At 34.7% G+C, this 16,353-nt stretch overlaps 1 protein-coding gene across 3 annotated transcripts; it reads right to left on the bottom strand.

Annotated features, from left to right (window-relative positions):
- Window positions 1–4,014: 4,014 nt before the first annotated feature.
- On the bottom strand, window positions 4,015–15,810 carry ren (renin). 3 transcript variants are annotated; one of them, XM_051116485.1, is made up of 9 exons: window positions 15,695–15,810; window positions 13,465–13,615; window positions 13,218–13,341; window positions 12,967–13,085; window positions 12,487–12,683; window positions 10,691–10,813; window positions 9,301–9,445; window positions 8,461–8,559; window positions 4,015–5,031 (listed from the first exon to the last, which is right to left on the bottom strand). In XM_051116485.1, the coding sequence occupies exons 2-9, from the start codon at window positions 13,597–13,599 to the stop codon at window positions 4,870–4,872; spliced, it is 1,104 nt and encodes a 367-aa protein (XP_050972442.1). In that variant the 5' UTR covers window positions 13,600–13,615; window positions 15,695–15,810; the 3' UTR covers window positions 4,015–4,869. The 3 variants fall into 3 exon arrangements, with proteins under 3 accessions (XP_050972442.1, XP_050972441.1, XP_050972440.1); XM_051116484.1 differs by lacking the exon at window positions 15,695–15,810 and adding an exon at window positions 14,557–14,716 and having other exon boundaries at window positions 4,015–5,028; XM_051116483.1 differs by lacking the exon at window positions 15,695–15,810 and adding an exon at window positions 14,557–14,716.
- Between the last annotated feature and the right edge of the window lie 543 nt (window positions 15,811–16,353).

Here is a 16,353-nt window from a genome sequence, read left to right on the forward strand (position 1 = left end):
AACAGCGATATAGGATGATTTTGAAGCTGAGGGAGAACATGAGATGGGAGTTTTTTGACATACACTAATTGTCATGAACCGGAATAAAAAACAGTCTAAGCAGAGTAAGACAAGATGAGCGTTTGACATTAAAAAGTATATAAATTGTATTATTTTTATGAAAATAACCAATCGTTTCACTGGATAAGCCCTTCTTTTTTGGCTGCGATCGTTTACAACCGCATATGGGATCGTTTGAAGCTACATTTAAACTGCCTTTTGGAAGTTCAAAATCGGGGCACCATACCTGTCCATTATATAGAGAAAAAATGCTGAAATGTTTTCCTCAAAAACGTAATTTCTTTACGACTGAAGAAAGAAAGACATGAACATCTTGGATGAAAAGGGGTGAGTACATTATATGTGAATCTTTGTTTTGAAAGTGGACTTCTCCTTTAAGTATTAACTTCTTAAAAAGTGGATGATCCCAAACTTCAGGAAAGAAAGAAAAATCCCAGAATGAATTAAACCTTTATGTCTGTGCTGTTGTTTTCCCACCAAAACTGTTGGTGTCACTTCCTGGAGGATAGTGTTGTTAAGTAACTCTTTTTTTTAAAGTGATGAAAAGAATGAAAAGTGATTTTGAAAAAACTAAATTCTAAGTTTTATCCAACAGAATACTATGATTGAATAAATCTGGTATGATGCGGACATCCGTTATAGCTGATATAACCGCTTTCAAAAAATACAGCAGCTAAAGAATGTGCGTCAGGAATGGAGGGAGAGAGAAAGAGAAAAAGATAGAGACAAAATAGTGATAAAATCTGTAGCTCTTGCTGAGGAAGGCGTCTTCAGCATGACTGTAGCAGCAGGAGATCACATCTCACATTCCATTTCACAACCTTCTCAACAGAAACGCAAGCAAGTTTCTAAACACACACAGACTGGGATAGAGACACAAAAACATCAAAAATAAGAGGCAGAGCATGTCTTCAGTCAATATGTTCATAAGGATGAGCACTCTGGCGTAATAGAGATGTGTTGCGGTTGTTCACAAGTCCCAGACTTTTGTAAAAGCTTCCAGAGTACATAACGGGGCAAACAGTAAGGATGATCAAAACGGGGGAAACGTTTTAAGGCCATATCACACTTTTATCTCTATCCATCCTGACAATCGGTTTGCCTCATATGCTCCTCATATGTTTGGATTGTATTGTTCTGAGAGGTGAAAGATGTGTTGCCAACTAAAAACCCTCCAGTTGTTTTTGGTTTATTCCATGTTCACAGTATTCACACATTGTAGGTCACTGATAATAACCTGTCAAATCAGTTCATACTGCATCTTATATCATATATCTTATATCAGTACAAATTAAAACATCATCAGCCACTATGTTGTGATTCTAGTAGTCGAACATTTGAATGCAAGTGGATTTCTCAGATGCATTTTGTATATCTAGCAATCATAATTACACAGACTATGTAACTAGAAAATGATATAACTATAATAAATATATATGATGTAACTTTATTGGTTTTATAACTTTATTGGGGCAGTCCAAAGGGTGTGTCTTTTTGAGTTACTCCTCTCTCTTTTTTTGTCAAGGCCATTAATACACATTCAGTTAAAACTAAAACCAAATGTCATGGTTAGTAAAACCCACAATGAGTTTTTTCAAGGGAATGTAACATTTTATTCTCTTTCTCTCTCAGTGTCTGAGCTAGTTCAAAGGAATTATAAAAACATTTCTTCCGGTGTTGCAAAACTCTTATGACAGAGGACAACACATCTGACTGAAGGACTGAAGAACAGCCTCCTGTCTAGACTCACTTGTGGATCATGGGAAAAAATTGAATTAATTTCTATTGAAATCAGACTTTAGAATGAGTTTTAGTAACATCAGCTATGGTCTCTGACCATGTGAACCCTTATGAAACCCTTCACCACACATCATGTTCTCAAAAAATACATCACGGAGCAAAGAAGACAACATGTCGACAGCCAAGACAAAGCAGGTTACTTCTGCTATGAAAGTCTCAGCTGTCAAATTTAGTCTTTTATAAGAAATTCAAACAATAAATACCATTTTGTGGCTCTTTAATGTGTCATGACTGCCCCAGTTTGAGCGGCATGTGAACCGATTATCTCTTCCTCTTTTCTAGTTATAGCATGAAATAATCATGAATGAACATCAGAAGGTATCTTGTTTTAACCGTCAAAAGACATCAATACACACTGTTTTTCAAGTTCAAGTCCACTGACGTTAAAGGAGAAGTTCATTTCCAGAACAAAAATGTACAGATAATTTACTCACCCACTTGTCATCCAAGATTTTCATGTCTTTCTTTCTCCAGTCGTAAAGAAATTATGTTTTTTGAGGAAAACATTTCAGGATTTCTCTCCATATAGTGGACTTCTATGGTGTCCACGAGTTTGAACTTCCAAAATGCAGTTTAAATGCGGCTGTAAACAAGTCCAGCCGAGGAAGAAGGGTCTTATCTAGCGAAGCGATTGGTCATTTTCTAAAAAAAATGTACAGTTTATACACTTTTTATCCTCAAATGCTCATCTTAGCTCTGCATGAACTATGTGTATTCCAGTTCAAGAGAGTTTCTCCTCCAACTTCAAAATTGCAGAACAATGTCACAACATCGCTACCTTTTTTTTGTAAAGGGCGTTTGATCTTCTGTGCACGTTCACTTCATAAACACTGGGCCTGCACTTCTGCTGTGATGTAGGACGATTTTGAAGTTGAAGGAGAAAATGAGTTTTTTGACCTACCCTAACTGTTAAATGTTAATTATTTTACCAAAATAAGAGGGATGATACAAAATGCATGTTATTGTTTATTTAGTACTGACCTGAATAAGATATTTCACATAAAAGATGTTTACATATAGTCCACAAGATAAACTAATAGATGAATTTATAAAAATTACCCTGTTCAAAAGTTTACATCGTCTTGATACTTAACAGTGTGTTGTTACCTGAATGATCCACAGCTGTGTTTGTTTGTTTAGTGATAGTTGTTCATGAGTCCCTTGTTTGTCCTGAACAGTTAAACTGCCTGCTGTTCTTCAGAAAGTCCTTCAGGTCCCACAAATTCTTTGGTTTTGCAGCATTTTTGTGTATTCAAACTATTTCCAACAATGACTGTTTGATTTTGAGATCCATCTTTTCACACTGAGGAGAACTAAGGGACTCAGAAGGTTCAAACGCTCACTGATGCTTCAGAAGGAAAAGATCAGAGTAAATTTAACTTATTTTGTCTTCTGGGAAATATGTAACTGTAATATCTTCTGTAGCCTCTGAAGGGCAGTACTAAATGAAAAATATTATACCCCCCTTGTCATCCAAGATTTTCATGTCTTTCTATCTTCAGTCGTGAAGAAATTATGTTTTTTGAGGAAAGCATTTCAGGATTTTTCTTCATATAATGGACTTCATTGGTGCCCTGATTTTGAACTTCCAAAATGTAGTTTAAATGCAGCTTCAAAGGGCTCTAAACGATCCTAGCCGAAGAAGAGGGTCTTATCTAGCGAAACAATCTGTCATTTTTCTCGGAAAATTAAAAAATGTATATTTTTTAAGTCAAAAAGCATGTGTAGCACAGGCTCTGGGATGCGCGTCCACAACACTATGTACTATTGAATCACGTCGAAATGTCAAGCGGACGGTAGGCGGAACTAGAGACCCAGTGTTTACAAAGTGAACGCACAAAGACTAAGGAAGTGCAAGTAAGTCAAACGCTGTTTACAAACAAAAAGGTACAATTCGGGCAATTCTGAAGTTGTAGGAGAAAATAAGAAAAAAATAAAAGTTTTTCGCCTTTTTGAGCCAGAGTACACAGACAATAAGATAAGACCCTTCTTCCTTGGCTGCGATCGTTTAGAGCCTTTTGAAGCTGCATTGAAACTACATTTTGGAAGTTCAAAATCGGGGGTTCCAGTTAAGTCCATTATATATAGATAAATGCTGAAATGTTTTCCTCAAAAATCATAATTTCTTTATGACTGAAGACAGAAAGACATGAACATCTTAAATGACAAGGAGGTGAGTTAATTATTTGTAAATTGCTGTTCTGGAAGTGGACATCTCCTTTAAATATTTTTTTTTTTAAAAAATACTGCGCCATTGACTTTAGACCAGGTTTTAGTTGGTCAACGGCACATTTTTTTCTCTAGCAATGTGCCAACAATGCGTCTGAACACACATCGTTTTCAGACCAGCACGCCCATAAAAAGTATTCTGAATGTACTAAATTTTAACTTCATCATTACAAATGTGTAACAATTTTTTAAAAACTTGAAATGACATTAAAGTATATTTTAGTTTACTATAAATTCTTATAAGTACATTTGGAAGTACAGTAGAATTATAATATTACATGAAATTCTAAAATTACACATAATATGTGTTCAATCCTACTTAAGTGGGTCAGAAAGCACTCTTAACTAACACTCAACTAACTGCATTTAATATAAATTTAAACTATAATGCATCTTCATATGTAAATAACATGCAATTAAGTGTCCGAAAACATTACATTCAGTTTACATATACTCTTTTAAATTATAGTAATACGAGTACTTTTAAAATTATGCTTAAAGTGTACTTCTTGTTCACAAAGGAAGCAATATCTTAGGTAGGGTTGCTAAAAGGTAGAAAATCTCCAGTAAATTTCAGAAACTTTCCAGAAATTTGGAAACTTTCTGGGGTTTTTTTTTAATCTTCCTGGGATTTTTGGGAAGTTTTCCGGAAATTTTCCACCCCCTTTGCAACCGTAATCTTAAGTTGCCTGCTATTAATGTGACAGATCAAGTAGCCTATGTGTTGTGTGCATGTAATATAGCTATCTAATTATGGGATAGCAGACAACACAGTGTTTCTCAGACTGCTCGAGCAAAGCCGATGCGATTATTTGCCCGATCAAACTCTGTATAGTATCGAGCTATAAAGTTTGCCCCCAGTATCCAGATGGGACCAGTAGGGGGTGGCACATCCAACGCTTTGAACGTCACAGTGCAGATGTCCTCCCCGAACTCTGACTGCTGTAGGCAGAACAAAAGATGAAAAAGAGACATTAGAAATCCCAAGGCGAGTCCATATATCTGTAACATAGATTGATGAATCTCAGAACAGATGCTACACTTCAGAAGTCATCTGGAAAATAGCATGCATATACAACATGTGGCATTTCGTACTTAATGAAAAAGTCACTTAGTGGAATAGATCCCAGACTTCAATGCTAAATGATATGCCAAACTGACAGTGTAGTACAGAGTCAGCAATAGTATTTGTAATGAAAACAACACTTCAGACAGTGCTAAGCATTATCTGAGTGAAGCTGTGAAAAATACCACCACGATAACTTGGCATCTACCTGGGTCTCCATCATGTGAAGTAAGATAGATTTAAAATTTTTATCATCACATTTACACAGTTAATGCAACTTTGAAACAAAAAATATTGAAATAATTTGTAACTTAGTTACATTAAAGGATTAGTTCACCCAAAAATAAAAATTCTGTCATTAATTACTCACTCCCATGTCATTCTAAACCCGTAAGACCTTCGTTCATCTTCAGAACACAAATGAAAATATTTTTGATGAAATCCAAAAGCTTTCTGACCCTGCATAGACAGCAATGCAACTTACATGTTCAAGGCCCAGAAATGTAGTAAGGACATTGTTAAAATAGTCCCTGTGACATCAGTGGTTCAACCGTAATGTTATGAAGCTACGAGAATACTTTTTGTGTGCAAAGAAAACAATAGTAACAACGTTGTGTTGCTGTCTATGCAGAGTCAGAAAACTCTTGGATTTCATCTTAATTTGTGTTCTGAAGATGAACGAAGGTCTTACTGGTTTGGAACGACATGAGGGTGAGTAATTATTGACAGAATTGTCATTTTTGGGTGAACTATCCCTTTAATGGTGCAGTCAATATTTTTTCTTGATGTAGTGCTGGTCAAAACATCAGCTGTCTTATGTTAATGGTTAACGCAAGGTCTGTTTAACCCAGAGGTCTCAACCTCAATTCCTGGAGGGCCGCAGCTCTGCAGCGTTTAGCTCCAACCAGCTCCAACTTAGACCTGCTTGGAAGTTTCTACTAATCCTGAAGACCTTGATTAGCTGGTTCAGGTGTGTTTGATTAGGGTTGGAGCTAAACTGTGCAGAGCTGTTGCCCTCCAGGAATTTAGTTTGAGACCAATGGTTTAACCCAAGTTCACAATATTTTCGCATTTTGTTCTACAGCATAAAATAGACCAGTAGTCTCCCCACTCATGTTTTTTAAAAGTGTTAATGTGTGGGAAAGGTAATTGTTAAAAAATAGCTAAATTGGACTAAAAATCTTTGTGGAATAATAAGTGTGCTTATTTGTATTATTTCAGTTTATAAAGAGTACACTTTCATGACTATGTTTCTCAACACATGTAAGTACACTTTGTAATAACGCCAAGTTAAAAGTTTTATAAGTACATTTTAAATAATTATGTTTAATCTAATTAAAGTTGAAACTAATCTTTTGTTGCTCTTTAAATAAGTGCACTACTTGATTTTGAACTGTTATTCAACATTTCAAGTTTAAACATTGTAAAATTCAGTTACACTTTATTTTAAGGTGTCCTTGTTACATGTTACATGTACTTGCTATTATAATAATAATTAGTTATGCAAAATAACATGCAAGTACCCTAAGACAAACCCTAATCCTAACTCTAACTATATAGTAAGTACATATAGTTATTTAATATTACTCAGTACTTAAACGTATAATTACAGTGTCACAAGGACACCTTAAAATAGTGTAACATAAAATTCTTTACAAACATGTGATTACAAATATATTAATTACATTGTAATACATTAATATGTTTATTATAAATGCATGCCAGCATATTTAGCAGTATGTTTGAACGTCCAAAATGCAGTTTAAATGCAGCTTCAAAGGGCTCTGAATGATCCCAGCCGAGGAATAAGGGTCATATCTAGTGAAAAGATCTGTCATTTTTTAAAAAGAAAAAATAATAATAATAATAAGATATACTTTTTAACCTCAAAGGCTCGCCTTGTCTAGCTCTGCCACGCGAATGCATAGTCTGTGTAATCCGGGTCAATACAGTTGGAGTATGTCGAAAAACTCCCATCTTGTTTTCTTCTTCAACTTCAAAATCGTCCTACTATGCTGTTTTTCCTTTTTTGAAGGGAGTTTGATCTTTGCATGTTGACTTTGTAAACATTGGGTTGGTACTTCTGCAGCGATGTAGGATGATTTTGAAGTTGAGGAAGAAAATGAGATGGGAATTTTTCGACCCTAACTGTCTTGAATCAAAGAGTTAACACAGAGCTAGACAAGATGAGCGTTTGAGGTTAAAAAGTATATAAACTGTCAATTTGTTTTGAAAATGACAGATCATTTCACTAGATAAGACCCTTCTTCTTCAGCTGGGATCGTTTAGAGCCATTTAAAGCTGCACTGAAACTGCATTTTGGAAGTTCAAAAATGGGGGCACCGTTGAAGTCCACTATATGGAGAACATTCCTGAAGTGTTTTCCTCAACACTGTAAAAAACTATTTGTTGAGTCAACTTTAAATAATTTGTTACCTGGCTGCCTTAAAATTTTCAGTTCAGTCAACTCAAAAAAGTTTGGTCAACTTGAAATCTTTAGTTGTACTAAGTGACAACTTAAATATTTGAGTTGATTCAACTTAAAATTTTAAGGCAGCTGGGTAACAAGCCCAGCTTTTAAGTTTAAGAAACCACATTTTTTGTTTAGTCAACTCAGATATCTTGTCACTTAGTACAACTTAACATTTCAAGTTGACTAAACTTATTTGAGTTGACTGTTGACTGTAAAATTTTAAGGCAGCAGGGTAACAGATTATTTTAAGTTGACTCAACAAATTGTGTTTTTTTTGTTTTTTGCAGTGAAGAAACAATTTCTTATCGACTGAAGAAAGAAAGACATGAACATCTTGGATGACAAGGGGGTGAGTACATTATCTGTAAATTTTTATTCTAGAAGTGGACTTCTCCTTTAAGGGAACAACGCTTATGGGAACCTCTGAGTTTGTGATATAATCAGTAGCCTAGTTACATTAAAGGTGCACTCAGTACTTTTTTGTTTATATGCCAGTCTTCATATTTATACTGACATCTAGTGGTGTGGATGTAGCATTCCACAAAAAAACATGATAGTTACCTATGATGAATTTACTCCACAAGCAAAACTGTCCAATAACAGGAGGTTACTGAGATAAAGTGAGTAGCAATCCACCGGTCATGTGATATAAAAGTGAAAGCCTCCCACTAAAATAAATAATCTGAATGTCTTCATTTCATGTCAGTGTGTACATGAGAAAATTAAAGCCTTTTCAGATCAGCACCACTAGAAGTGACATATCAATAATAATATAAACACATTAATATTGTGTTATTGTGTTACTATCATTGTAATGAAATAAAGTCCTCACCCAGAGAATATAGTCCTCTTCCGTGAGAGAATATTCCTGACCACCGAGATGAAAAGCCACAGTGGGCAACAACTTGACCAGATTACAATTTACAGTATACTGTAAACATAAAATAAGTGATGACTTTAAAACATTCAAAGACAACAGTGTGCTGCATCATTTATGAAAACCGAAATTACATTAAACTTGAAAAGAAAGAAAAACATTTTTTTCCACTTTAAATATCACCAACCACCACAGTGGCAATGAAAAAAAACATCAGCTTCAATCATTCCATTTACTCTTCAGACATTATTTATGAGACACAGCCAAACATGATAGACCAAAACAGCTGTTCCCATGGAGTTGTGCAACAGGAAAAGGAAACAGGTTTTAATGCAGAACATAGAAGTACTGTATATGGGATGTATACGGGATGCCTAATTGGCTCATGATCAATCACCCTGAGTTTTTGTGCGACATGAAGGTGATGAGTTTTATAATCAACTGCATTATAATTTACAATCAGCTGTCACTGCTGAATGTTTTAGAAGGTCTATCATGCATTACTGTTATTATGTACAACTGGAACACATTGTTCAGTTTTTACGGCTCTAGAAAGTTTGAAAGTTTGCCACCACTGCTAAGATTTCATAATATTGTTTTTACAGTTTAAATTTCAGCTCCTTCAGTTTTAATATCCTTTCTTGCTTAAGTAGTGGATTCATATTTTTAGTTCAGAAAAAAAATTCCATGGTTTAATCCCTTAAATCAATGTTTTAACTTAGCAGATTATGTAGTATGCCTGTAAATAAAGATAAGTTTTTAAACAAATGTTTTGGTTTTGCTAACCAAACTTACCCCTCCCTCTGCCAGTTCAACAGCACCGATTGTTTTCATCAGAATGGAAATGGAGGAGGCGGGGCCTGTGATGTAGGAGGAGCCTGTGTCAATCACAGCAGCACAGCCGTCCATGCAAAACAACATATCTGCACCCACAGACACTCTGCAGAAAAACAAAGGGTATTATTGAGGTAAATCAAACACATTGCAACGGATTATGTTTCAAAAAGACTCATGGTTTACCTACTTTTGTTAAGGCTTAAATGAATAGTTCATACAAAATGTACTCATCCTCAGGTCATTCAGGATGTAGATGAGCTTGTTTCTTCTTCAGAACTCATTTGGAGAAATTTAGCATTACATCACTTGCTCACCAATGGATCCTCAGCAGTGAATAGGTGCCGTCAGAATGAAAGTCCAAACAGTTGATAAAAACATCACAGTAATCCACACGACTCCAGTCCATAAATTAACATCTTGTAAGAAGCTGTGTTGTAAATAAATAAGTTCATAATAGTTAAAATGTCTTAATGATCGATTTGTTTCCTACAAACACACAGCTTTTCTCTTCACAAGACATTTATTAATGGACTGGAGTCATGTGGATTACCTGTGGATTATTGTGACGTTTTATCAGCTGTTTGGACTCTCATTTTGACGGCAACCATTCACTACAGGGTGAATCCATTGGTGACCAAGTGATGCTACATACTGTTCCGATGAAGAAACAAACTCATCTTGGATTCCCTGAGAATGAATACATTTTTCAGCAAATTTTCATTTTGGAGTGAAGAATTACTTTAAATGTTTTACCCAATAATATTTTGCCCAACAGTATCTTTAAATCTATTGATATGTTCTATTATTGGCCTGAAATATATTGAGCAAGTCATATTTAGGTGGATATGTAACCCATCTGTCCCATCCAACTTATTGCACACACACACACTAAAGCTGTGGAAACACACATGGAGAAGTGGATATATGGATATTTGTATGATACTATTATAATGCTTTTGTGTCCCTTTTTAACTTGAAAGCTCCATTACTGCAAAGGAACTGGAAAAGGACAAATGGTACAGTCATCTTCAAAAACTCAACTCTTGCGTTCCAAGCGAGAAAAAAAAAAGTCATATGGATATGAAACGACATGAGCGTGTGATTGATTTTTTGGGTCAGCTATTCCTTTAAAGGACACAGGGCAAGGATTGATTGCATCTCTGGAAATGGTTTGAGGTTCTGCTCAAAATTAAAAACGGATGGCTACCGGATATCTTGTATAAACTGATATAGGATATCTAGGAGTATTTGTGAAAACGGTGATGTAAAACAGATGTAGAATGGCAGAAAAAGCAACATGGAAGAAATCATAATGGTTCTGTAAAATTGATAATGATAATATCCTTACCCCTTCATGACAACCTCCCACTTGCCTTCCTCTTTGGTATTCATATAGTGGAAGGATCCAGTGTGGTAGTTCGGGTCTGTGCCCCCCAGCACCAGTTCTCCACCAGGGACGTGTGTTGGGTCCCTTATAGATACACACACATTTACATAGAAAAATATGGCTTGTAATCAACTAGTACTGTATAAATACATGTATTAAACTACTATACAGTGATAAAGTTTAGAATTTGTGTTTAGAATTGTCATTGTTTAATCACTTTCACCTGTCCTTGTCTCATTGGCCTGGTTATATAAGTTTGATTCAGTTCCTCGTTCCTTGTCGGTTCTTAATGTTAGTTTTCGTTGTGTTAGTGTGTGGTTTTTTTTCCACAGATTTTGTATGTATACAAATTGTATAATATCCCAGGTGCACGTTTCTAGTAATTGTGGAGTTAATTTTCATATTGTATTTTCAGAAAGTTTTGAAATATTTGTCCTCTCTCCAAATTTGTCACTACCAAAACACAGTAATATATAATTTAATAAGTAGTAGTAAAACATAGTAATTTTTTGTTTGTTTTTTTCTATTTCATTCAAATGTTTTCAGAGGTAAATCAATAACAATTACAATAGTTCAAGTGTGATTTATTTAGACTTGTTGTATTTTGAATCCAATTTTTCTTTGTAAAAGGCAAAAAGTTGATCATACTCATTTTTTAAAGTTAAGGATTCATTAGTTTGAATATACATTGAACCAAACACATCATCATATCATCAATCATATCATCTTAGTTGATAATTCAGTATACTTTATTTAAAAAAAAAAAAAAAAAATTACAGGATTTTATCCCACATAAAATATCCCACATTTTATCCATGTACTAAAACACTACTAAAACATTTTAAAATACTCAAAATTTGCATAACTGTACTAAAATTTTGGTTATTTCCCCCAAATAAAGGATTACGTATTCCCTTTTGTGATGTCATCATTGTTTCGGTAGTGACAGTTTTATGGAATAACACCAAAAAAAAACAAAGATGTTACAACCGAAACTTCACCAAATGGTTTGGTAGTGACAATTTAAGATACTTTTGAACCTAGCTAATCAGCACATGGTTAGCTAAAACAGTTCTGAACAGTTGGACACATATAAAAACTAAATGTTATTGAATAACTCCCCCAAAAAGTGTGTTTAGTTATAGAAAAATGGTGTTTGGTAGTGACATTCTTTAAAGTTAAAAACAGATTTTTCATACTTTTTAACACATTTACCTTAAAATGATGAGGCCTATCTACTCACCATGTAGCTATTAGAGAGAGTGATGCATGAATATTTCCTGATCATAAATGCAGGGGTGTAATTAAATGTCAATGGACTAAAACATACACTGTTTGGGTAGTCTTTTTTGTTTTTGTTTTACACAAAGTTTTATCATTTACAAAAAAATATTGTTTTTTTTTCTTTTACTTTACTTTTTTTAAAAATCAAAGATATTTTTAAAAACAACAATGGAATAAAATGCAAGAATTATTTCAACATCATTTTCATAAGTTGAAATTTAGGGGTTAGGGTTCGGGACAGCCACCTCCCAATTGCAAGTACCTACTAAATGACGATTTTATAAGCTTACTGATATTTTAAATATTATTGTGGGTTTCAATAGATAAAAGGATTTTAGTAAACATCTAAGATTTTAATACTTAAATGCTTTTTAAATGTGTTGTGGGACAGCAGCCATATAATTACGTAAAATTGCGTTTAATCATGACACTTTGCTCACTCACACTGTATGTCAGTAAATGCTGACACTCACCTGCTGTAGTACACAGAGAAGACGTTCTGTTTTAGAACATGTTGTGACATGATGCGATCGAACACAGGTGTAATTCCATCAATGGCTACATCTGGATATCCCATCCCTAACACTCCATCAAACTTGGCAAAGATAAACGGGATCGCAGGAAGAGCTGTGGCCTCTGCAAAAACCTGCACCACTGGGATACCACCCACCTAAAGAAGATAAAGGTCAGAGGTCAAACAGCTCATCATGTACTGTGTGCACTTATACGGTTGATGTATTTTGCCTTATTGCAGGTAAAATTTGGTGCACAAGCATCTGGACTTGTTTACCCGTTAATGTTTTGCTGTGCCTGACTTTCTATGGTAAACTGGATGGCTAAAAATACTTTGCCTCGGTCATTAAAATACCATCTCCATATGTTGGTAAAGATATTCCTTTTGAACTCATTTCCAGTGCTTAAGATTCTAAAACCAATGGCTTTTTGTTACTCACTACAACCACGTCCTCGCTCAAAAATCCCCGGACGTTTCCAGAAGCGTACTGGATGGAGAATCCCGTGCCGTTGTAAATATGCGTGAGGGATCTGGAAGCATCATACCTGTTGTGTGTGACTAAGGAGACAAATGGAGAAAGGCAGACTGAGCTGTGAGAGAAAAAATGCAGGTTTTGCTTCCCTTTGTAAGAAGTATGTGTAGATAATGATTTTTTAAAGATAAATTGTTATGTTTTTCATGATCACTTACAGCAGGCCGTGTATAAAGGGGAACAGCTGTGTGAAGGAACCCAGAGGTTGGCAGAACCCGTGTCAAACACAACATTGAACATCTGAGCTGGTGAACCAATACTAATCTCACCGAAGTATTGCGTCTGGAAATAGACAGAGAAAAAGACAATTAAAAATTTGAAATTGTCTACTGTATATAAAACAGACTAATAAAATACAAAATTGCTCATAATTGTGGTACTTCTCCAATTTTAAGACTGATTTACATCTAAATAGTTGATCAGAGGAGTCGGAGCTGTGCCGTTTGTGGGTGATGGTTCGTCATATTTTGACATAATCTCAGAAAACACTTGAGCTGGCGTGACACCCATTTCCTTTAGGGTTTCTCGTATGGAGGGCATTTTCTTCAGTTTTACCCTAGTGAAGAGAGAAAAGACTCTTGTTACATTTATTATTTGTTTGTACAACTGATAAAACAGCAACATCAGATACTTTTATCTGATTTTAAAATCATTTTTCATTATGATCATTTTACTTCATTTCTATATATGACATATGTCATCCCCATGAAGCAAAAATACATATATTTCAAAACTACTAAAATAGATTTTAAAATATATTTGGTAACACTTCACAGTAAAATTCATTAGTTGACATTATTTAATTACATTAGTTTACAATAAAGAATGTACAATACTTCTACAGCATTTATTAATCTTAGTTCATGTTAATTTCAGTATTTACTATAAGTTGTTTGTTAACATTAGTTAATGCACTGTGAACTAACATGAACAAACAATGAATGACTGTATTTTTATTAACTAACATTAAGAAAGATTAATAAATAGTGCAGTAAATGTATTGTTCATTGTTCGTTCGTGTTAATACATTTAATAAGGATAACAAATGACACCTTAGTATAAAGTGTTACCATATATTTTTATATAAATATATTTTCGCTACATTTTAGTTACTAGTGCTTAAATAATGCAAAAATTGTGGCCACAATTAAACTACAACCCTGTCTGCACTGACTTGAGCTAAATAACATTTACTATTGCCTTTTAGAGCTGCTTTAACGCAGAATCTGAAATGTCTCCATAGTTTAGTTTCCATAACTGATTTTGCTGTTTTCCTGTTTATGTCTATAAAGCTGCAGATTGTATAAAGCACTGTAGAAATAAAGGTGACTTGACTAATCTAAAATATAAAGGCAGCTATATTTTCATATATAAAGATGCACTAGTACTTTTTTTGACAAAAGAGACATGTTTCTCAAATTAAACAAATGGCTTTCATGTTGCTGTATTATAGCAGAGCAAAATATTAGTTCTCCATTGAGGAGTGTGTTGACTTACCTCCATAAGGCCTGTGTGGTGATTGCTGAGAGTGACAGAACTAGAAGAGCCAAGCAGTGCACTTTCATTCTTACAGATGGATCAAATCACTTCAACTATCCAAAAAATGATGTAACTACGTGCCACACGTCTAATGCCTTGACTCCTTCGCAAACTTCTCTCCTCTTGTACTGTGCTTTATTTAACAGACTTTACTTCATCCCATGGCTTTATACTATTTCTCCTACGCTCTGTTTTGACCTTGACACAAACCCCTGGCTTTCTCTCTCCTCTCACCCCTCCTTGTGATAAATGCTCCCTGAACACAGTGACCTCCCGGTCAAGGGACCCACATCACACACAGTGATTTAAGACCACTTTACTTAATAAAATCATCATTGTATACGATGGATGCAGATGTATAGAAAGAAAATTGACAAAATGTGTACGAACAGGGCAAAAATATTATAATATTATCAACATATCAAAGAGCAACACATATCCTTCATATAATAACTAATATTATAAGAGAGAAGTGTGTTGCTCTACAATATATACTTCAGTACTGACGTTTTTGGTTTGTTTGTAAGGTCATGCATCTCTTAATGACCTTTGACCTTTAAACTTAGGGGCAGTGTAGAACTGGATTTCCCACAGTAATGCCAGTCTCTTCCGTTGAAATTCCCTCATGGGACGTCATATTTGACGTCTTAAACTGTTTTGCTGTTTATCTTCCCTGGACTCATTTTTTAAAGGTGTTTTAGTAATGTGGAGCTTTTTGTAAGATAGTATTTTTTGACTGGTCTTTTTTGAAGGACTAGCAGGTTTAGTTCTTAGACTCCACACTGAAGATAATCTATACCTGCACAATGATATTTCACAGTGTGATGATATGAAGTAGGCCTATAGTTGGAAAGAAGCACCAACCAACCAGGGCAATATTCATCTTATTTGGGCCAGCAGCTGGCCCAGCAGATGCCTGTGAAATATCCCATTTTGGTTTAAACATACAGTAGGTAACATTAGACAGCCCTGACAGATGCCCACTGATTGCATTATTTGACCTCAGCGTTAAAGCTTGTATTGCAGCTGCCATACAGCAATTGGCACTGCTAATATTACATCTATATTTATATAAAATTAAATTAGGTAAACTTACAGTCAGCTGTTGGATTCCACTCTATGCACAATTTAGCTAATATGATGATGCCATCACAATTGGTTCTTGACACTTGCTGGCGCTATTCAGCTAAACAGCTGCTTATGTTGGCCAGGCAGTGTTTGCCCTTACCCTCCTCAACCACTAGATGTCACATTAGTGTCCTGGAAAATAGACAGAGAGCATCAACTGATATAATCAATTATTTTATACTCAAAATTTGAATTAAAACTTATTTAATTACTGAACAACAAAAGTGCTAATTCAACATGGATTTAACTTTGCTGTAAATAGTTATTTGTTTTGTCTTATTATCTTTGCTCAGCACAGTACACATATTCAAAATATAATATAAACAGTGTCTGTTGGGTTGTTAAATGAACAGTGTATTAATAAATATAGTTTCTGCCTGTGAACATGCCACTTTACACTACATTCTTTTGATTTTGCCATATATTTCAGAGCAAAATGGGACCACACACTGATAAATAGATTTAACAAAGCTAGTCTTATTAAGCAGTAATCTCTGGATTTAATTATTTAATGAAAACTAGTTTAAAGTCAAATTCCTTTCATGGCCAGATCATATACATAATTTGGGGAAACTACATTACCAGATTTTCAAGGTTTTTGAAACATTGAACACATTTCACAAAACA

The sequence above is a fragment of the Labeo rohita genome, chromosome 8, assembly GCF_022985175.1.
Source record: "Labeo rohita strain BAU-BD-2019 chromosome 8, IGBB_LRoh.1.0, whole genome shotgun sequence".
NCBI lineage: Eukaryota > Metazoa > Chordata > Actinopteri > Cypriniformes > Cyprinidae > Labeo > Labeo rohita.

What these genes read in the sequence shown, in the direction of transcription:
- ren (XM_051116483.1), bottom strand. Translation starts at nt 14,624, where the DNA reads ATGAAAGTGCACTGCTTGGCTCTTCTAGTTCTGTCACTCTCAGCAATC. An exon ending in TGAGCGAGGACGTGGTTGTA is followed by an intron (nt 12,684 to 12,966) that starts GTGAGTAACAAA and finishes TATCTTCTTTAG; the next exon opens with GTGGGTGGTATCCCAGTGGT. An exon ending in TTGAACTGGCAGAGGGAGGG is followed by an intron (nt 8,560 to 9,300) that starts GTAAGTTTGGTT and finishes TTATGTTTACAG; the next exon opens with TATACTGTAAATTGTAATCT.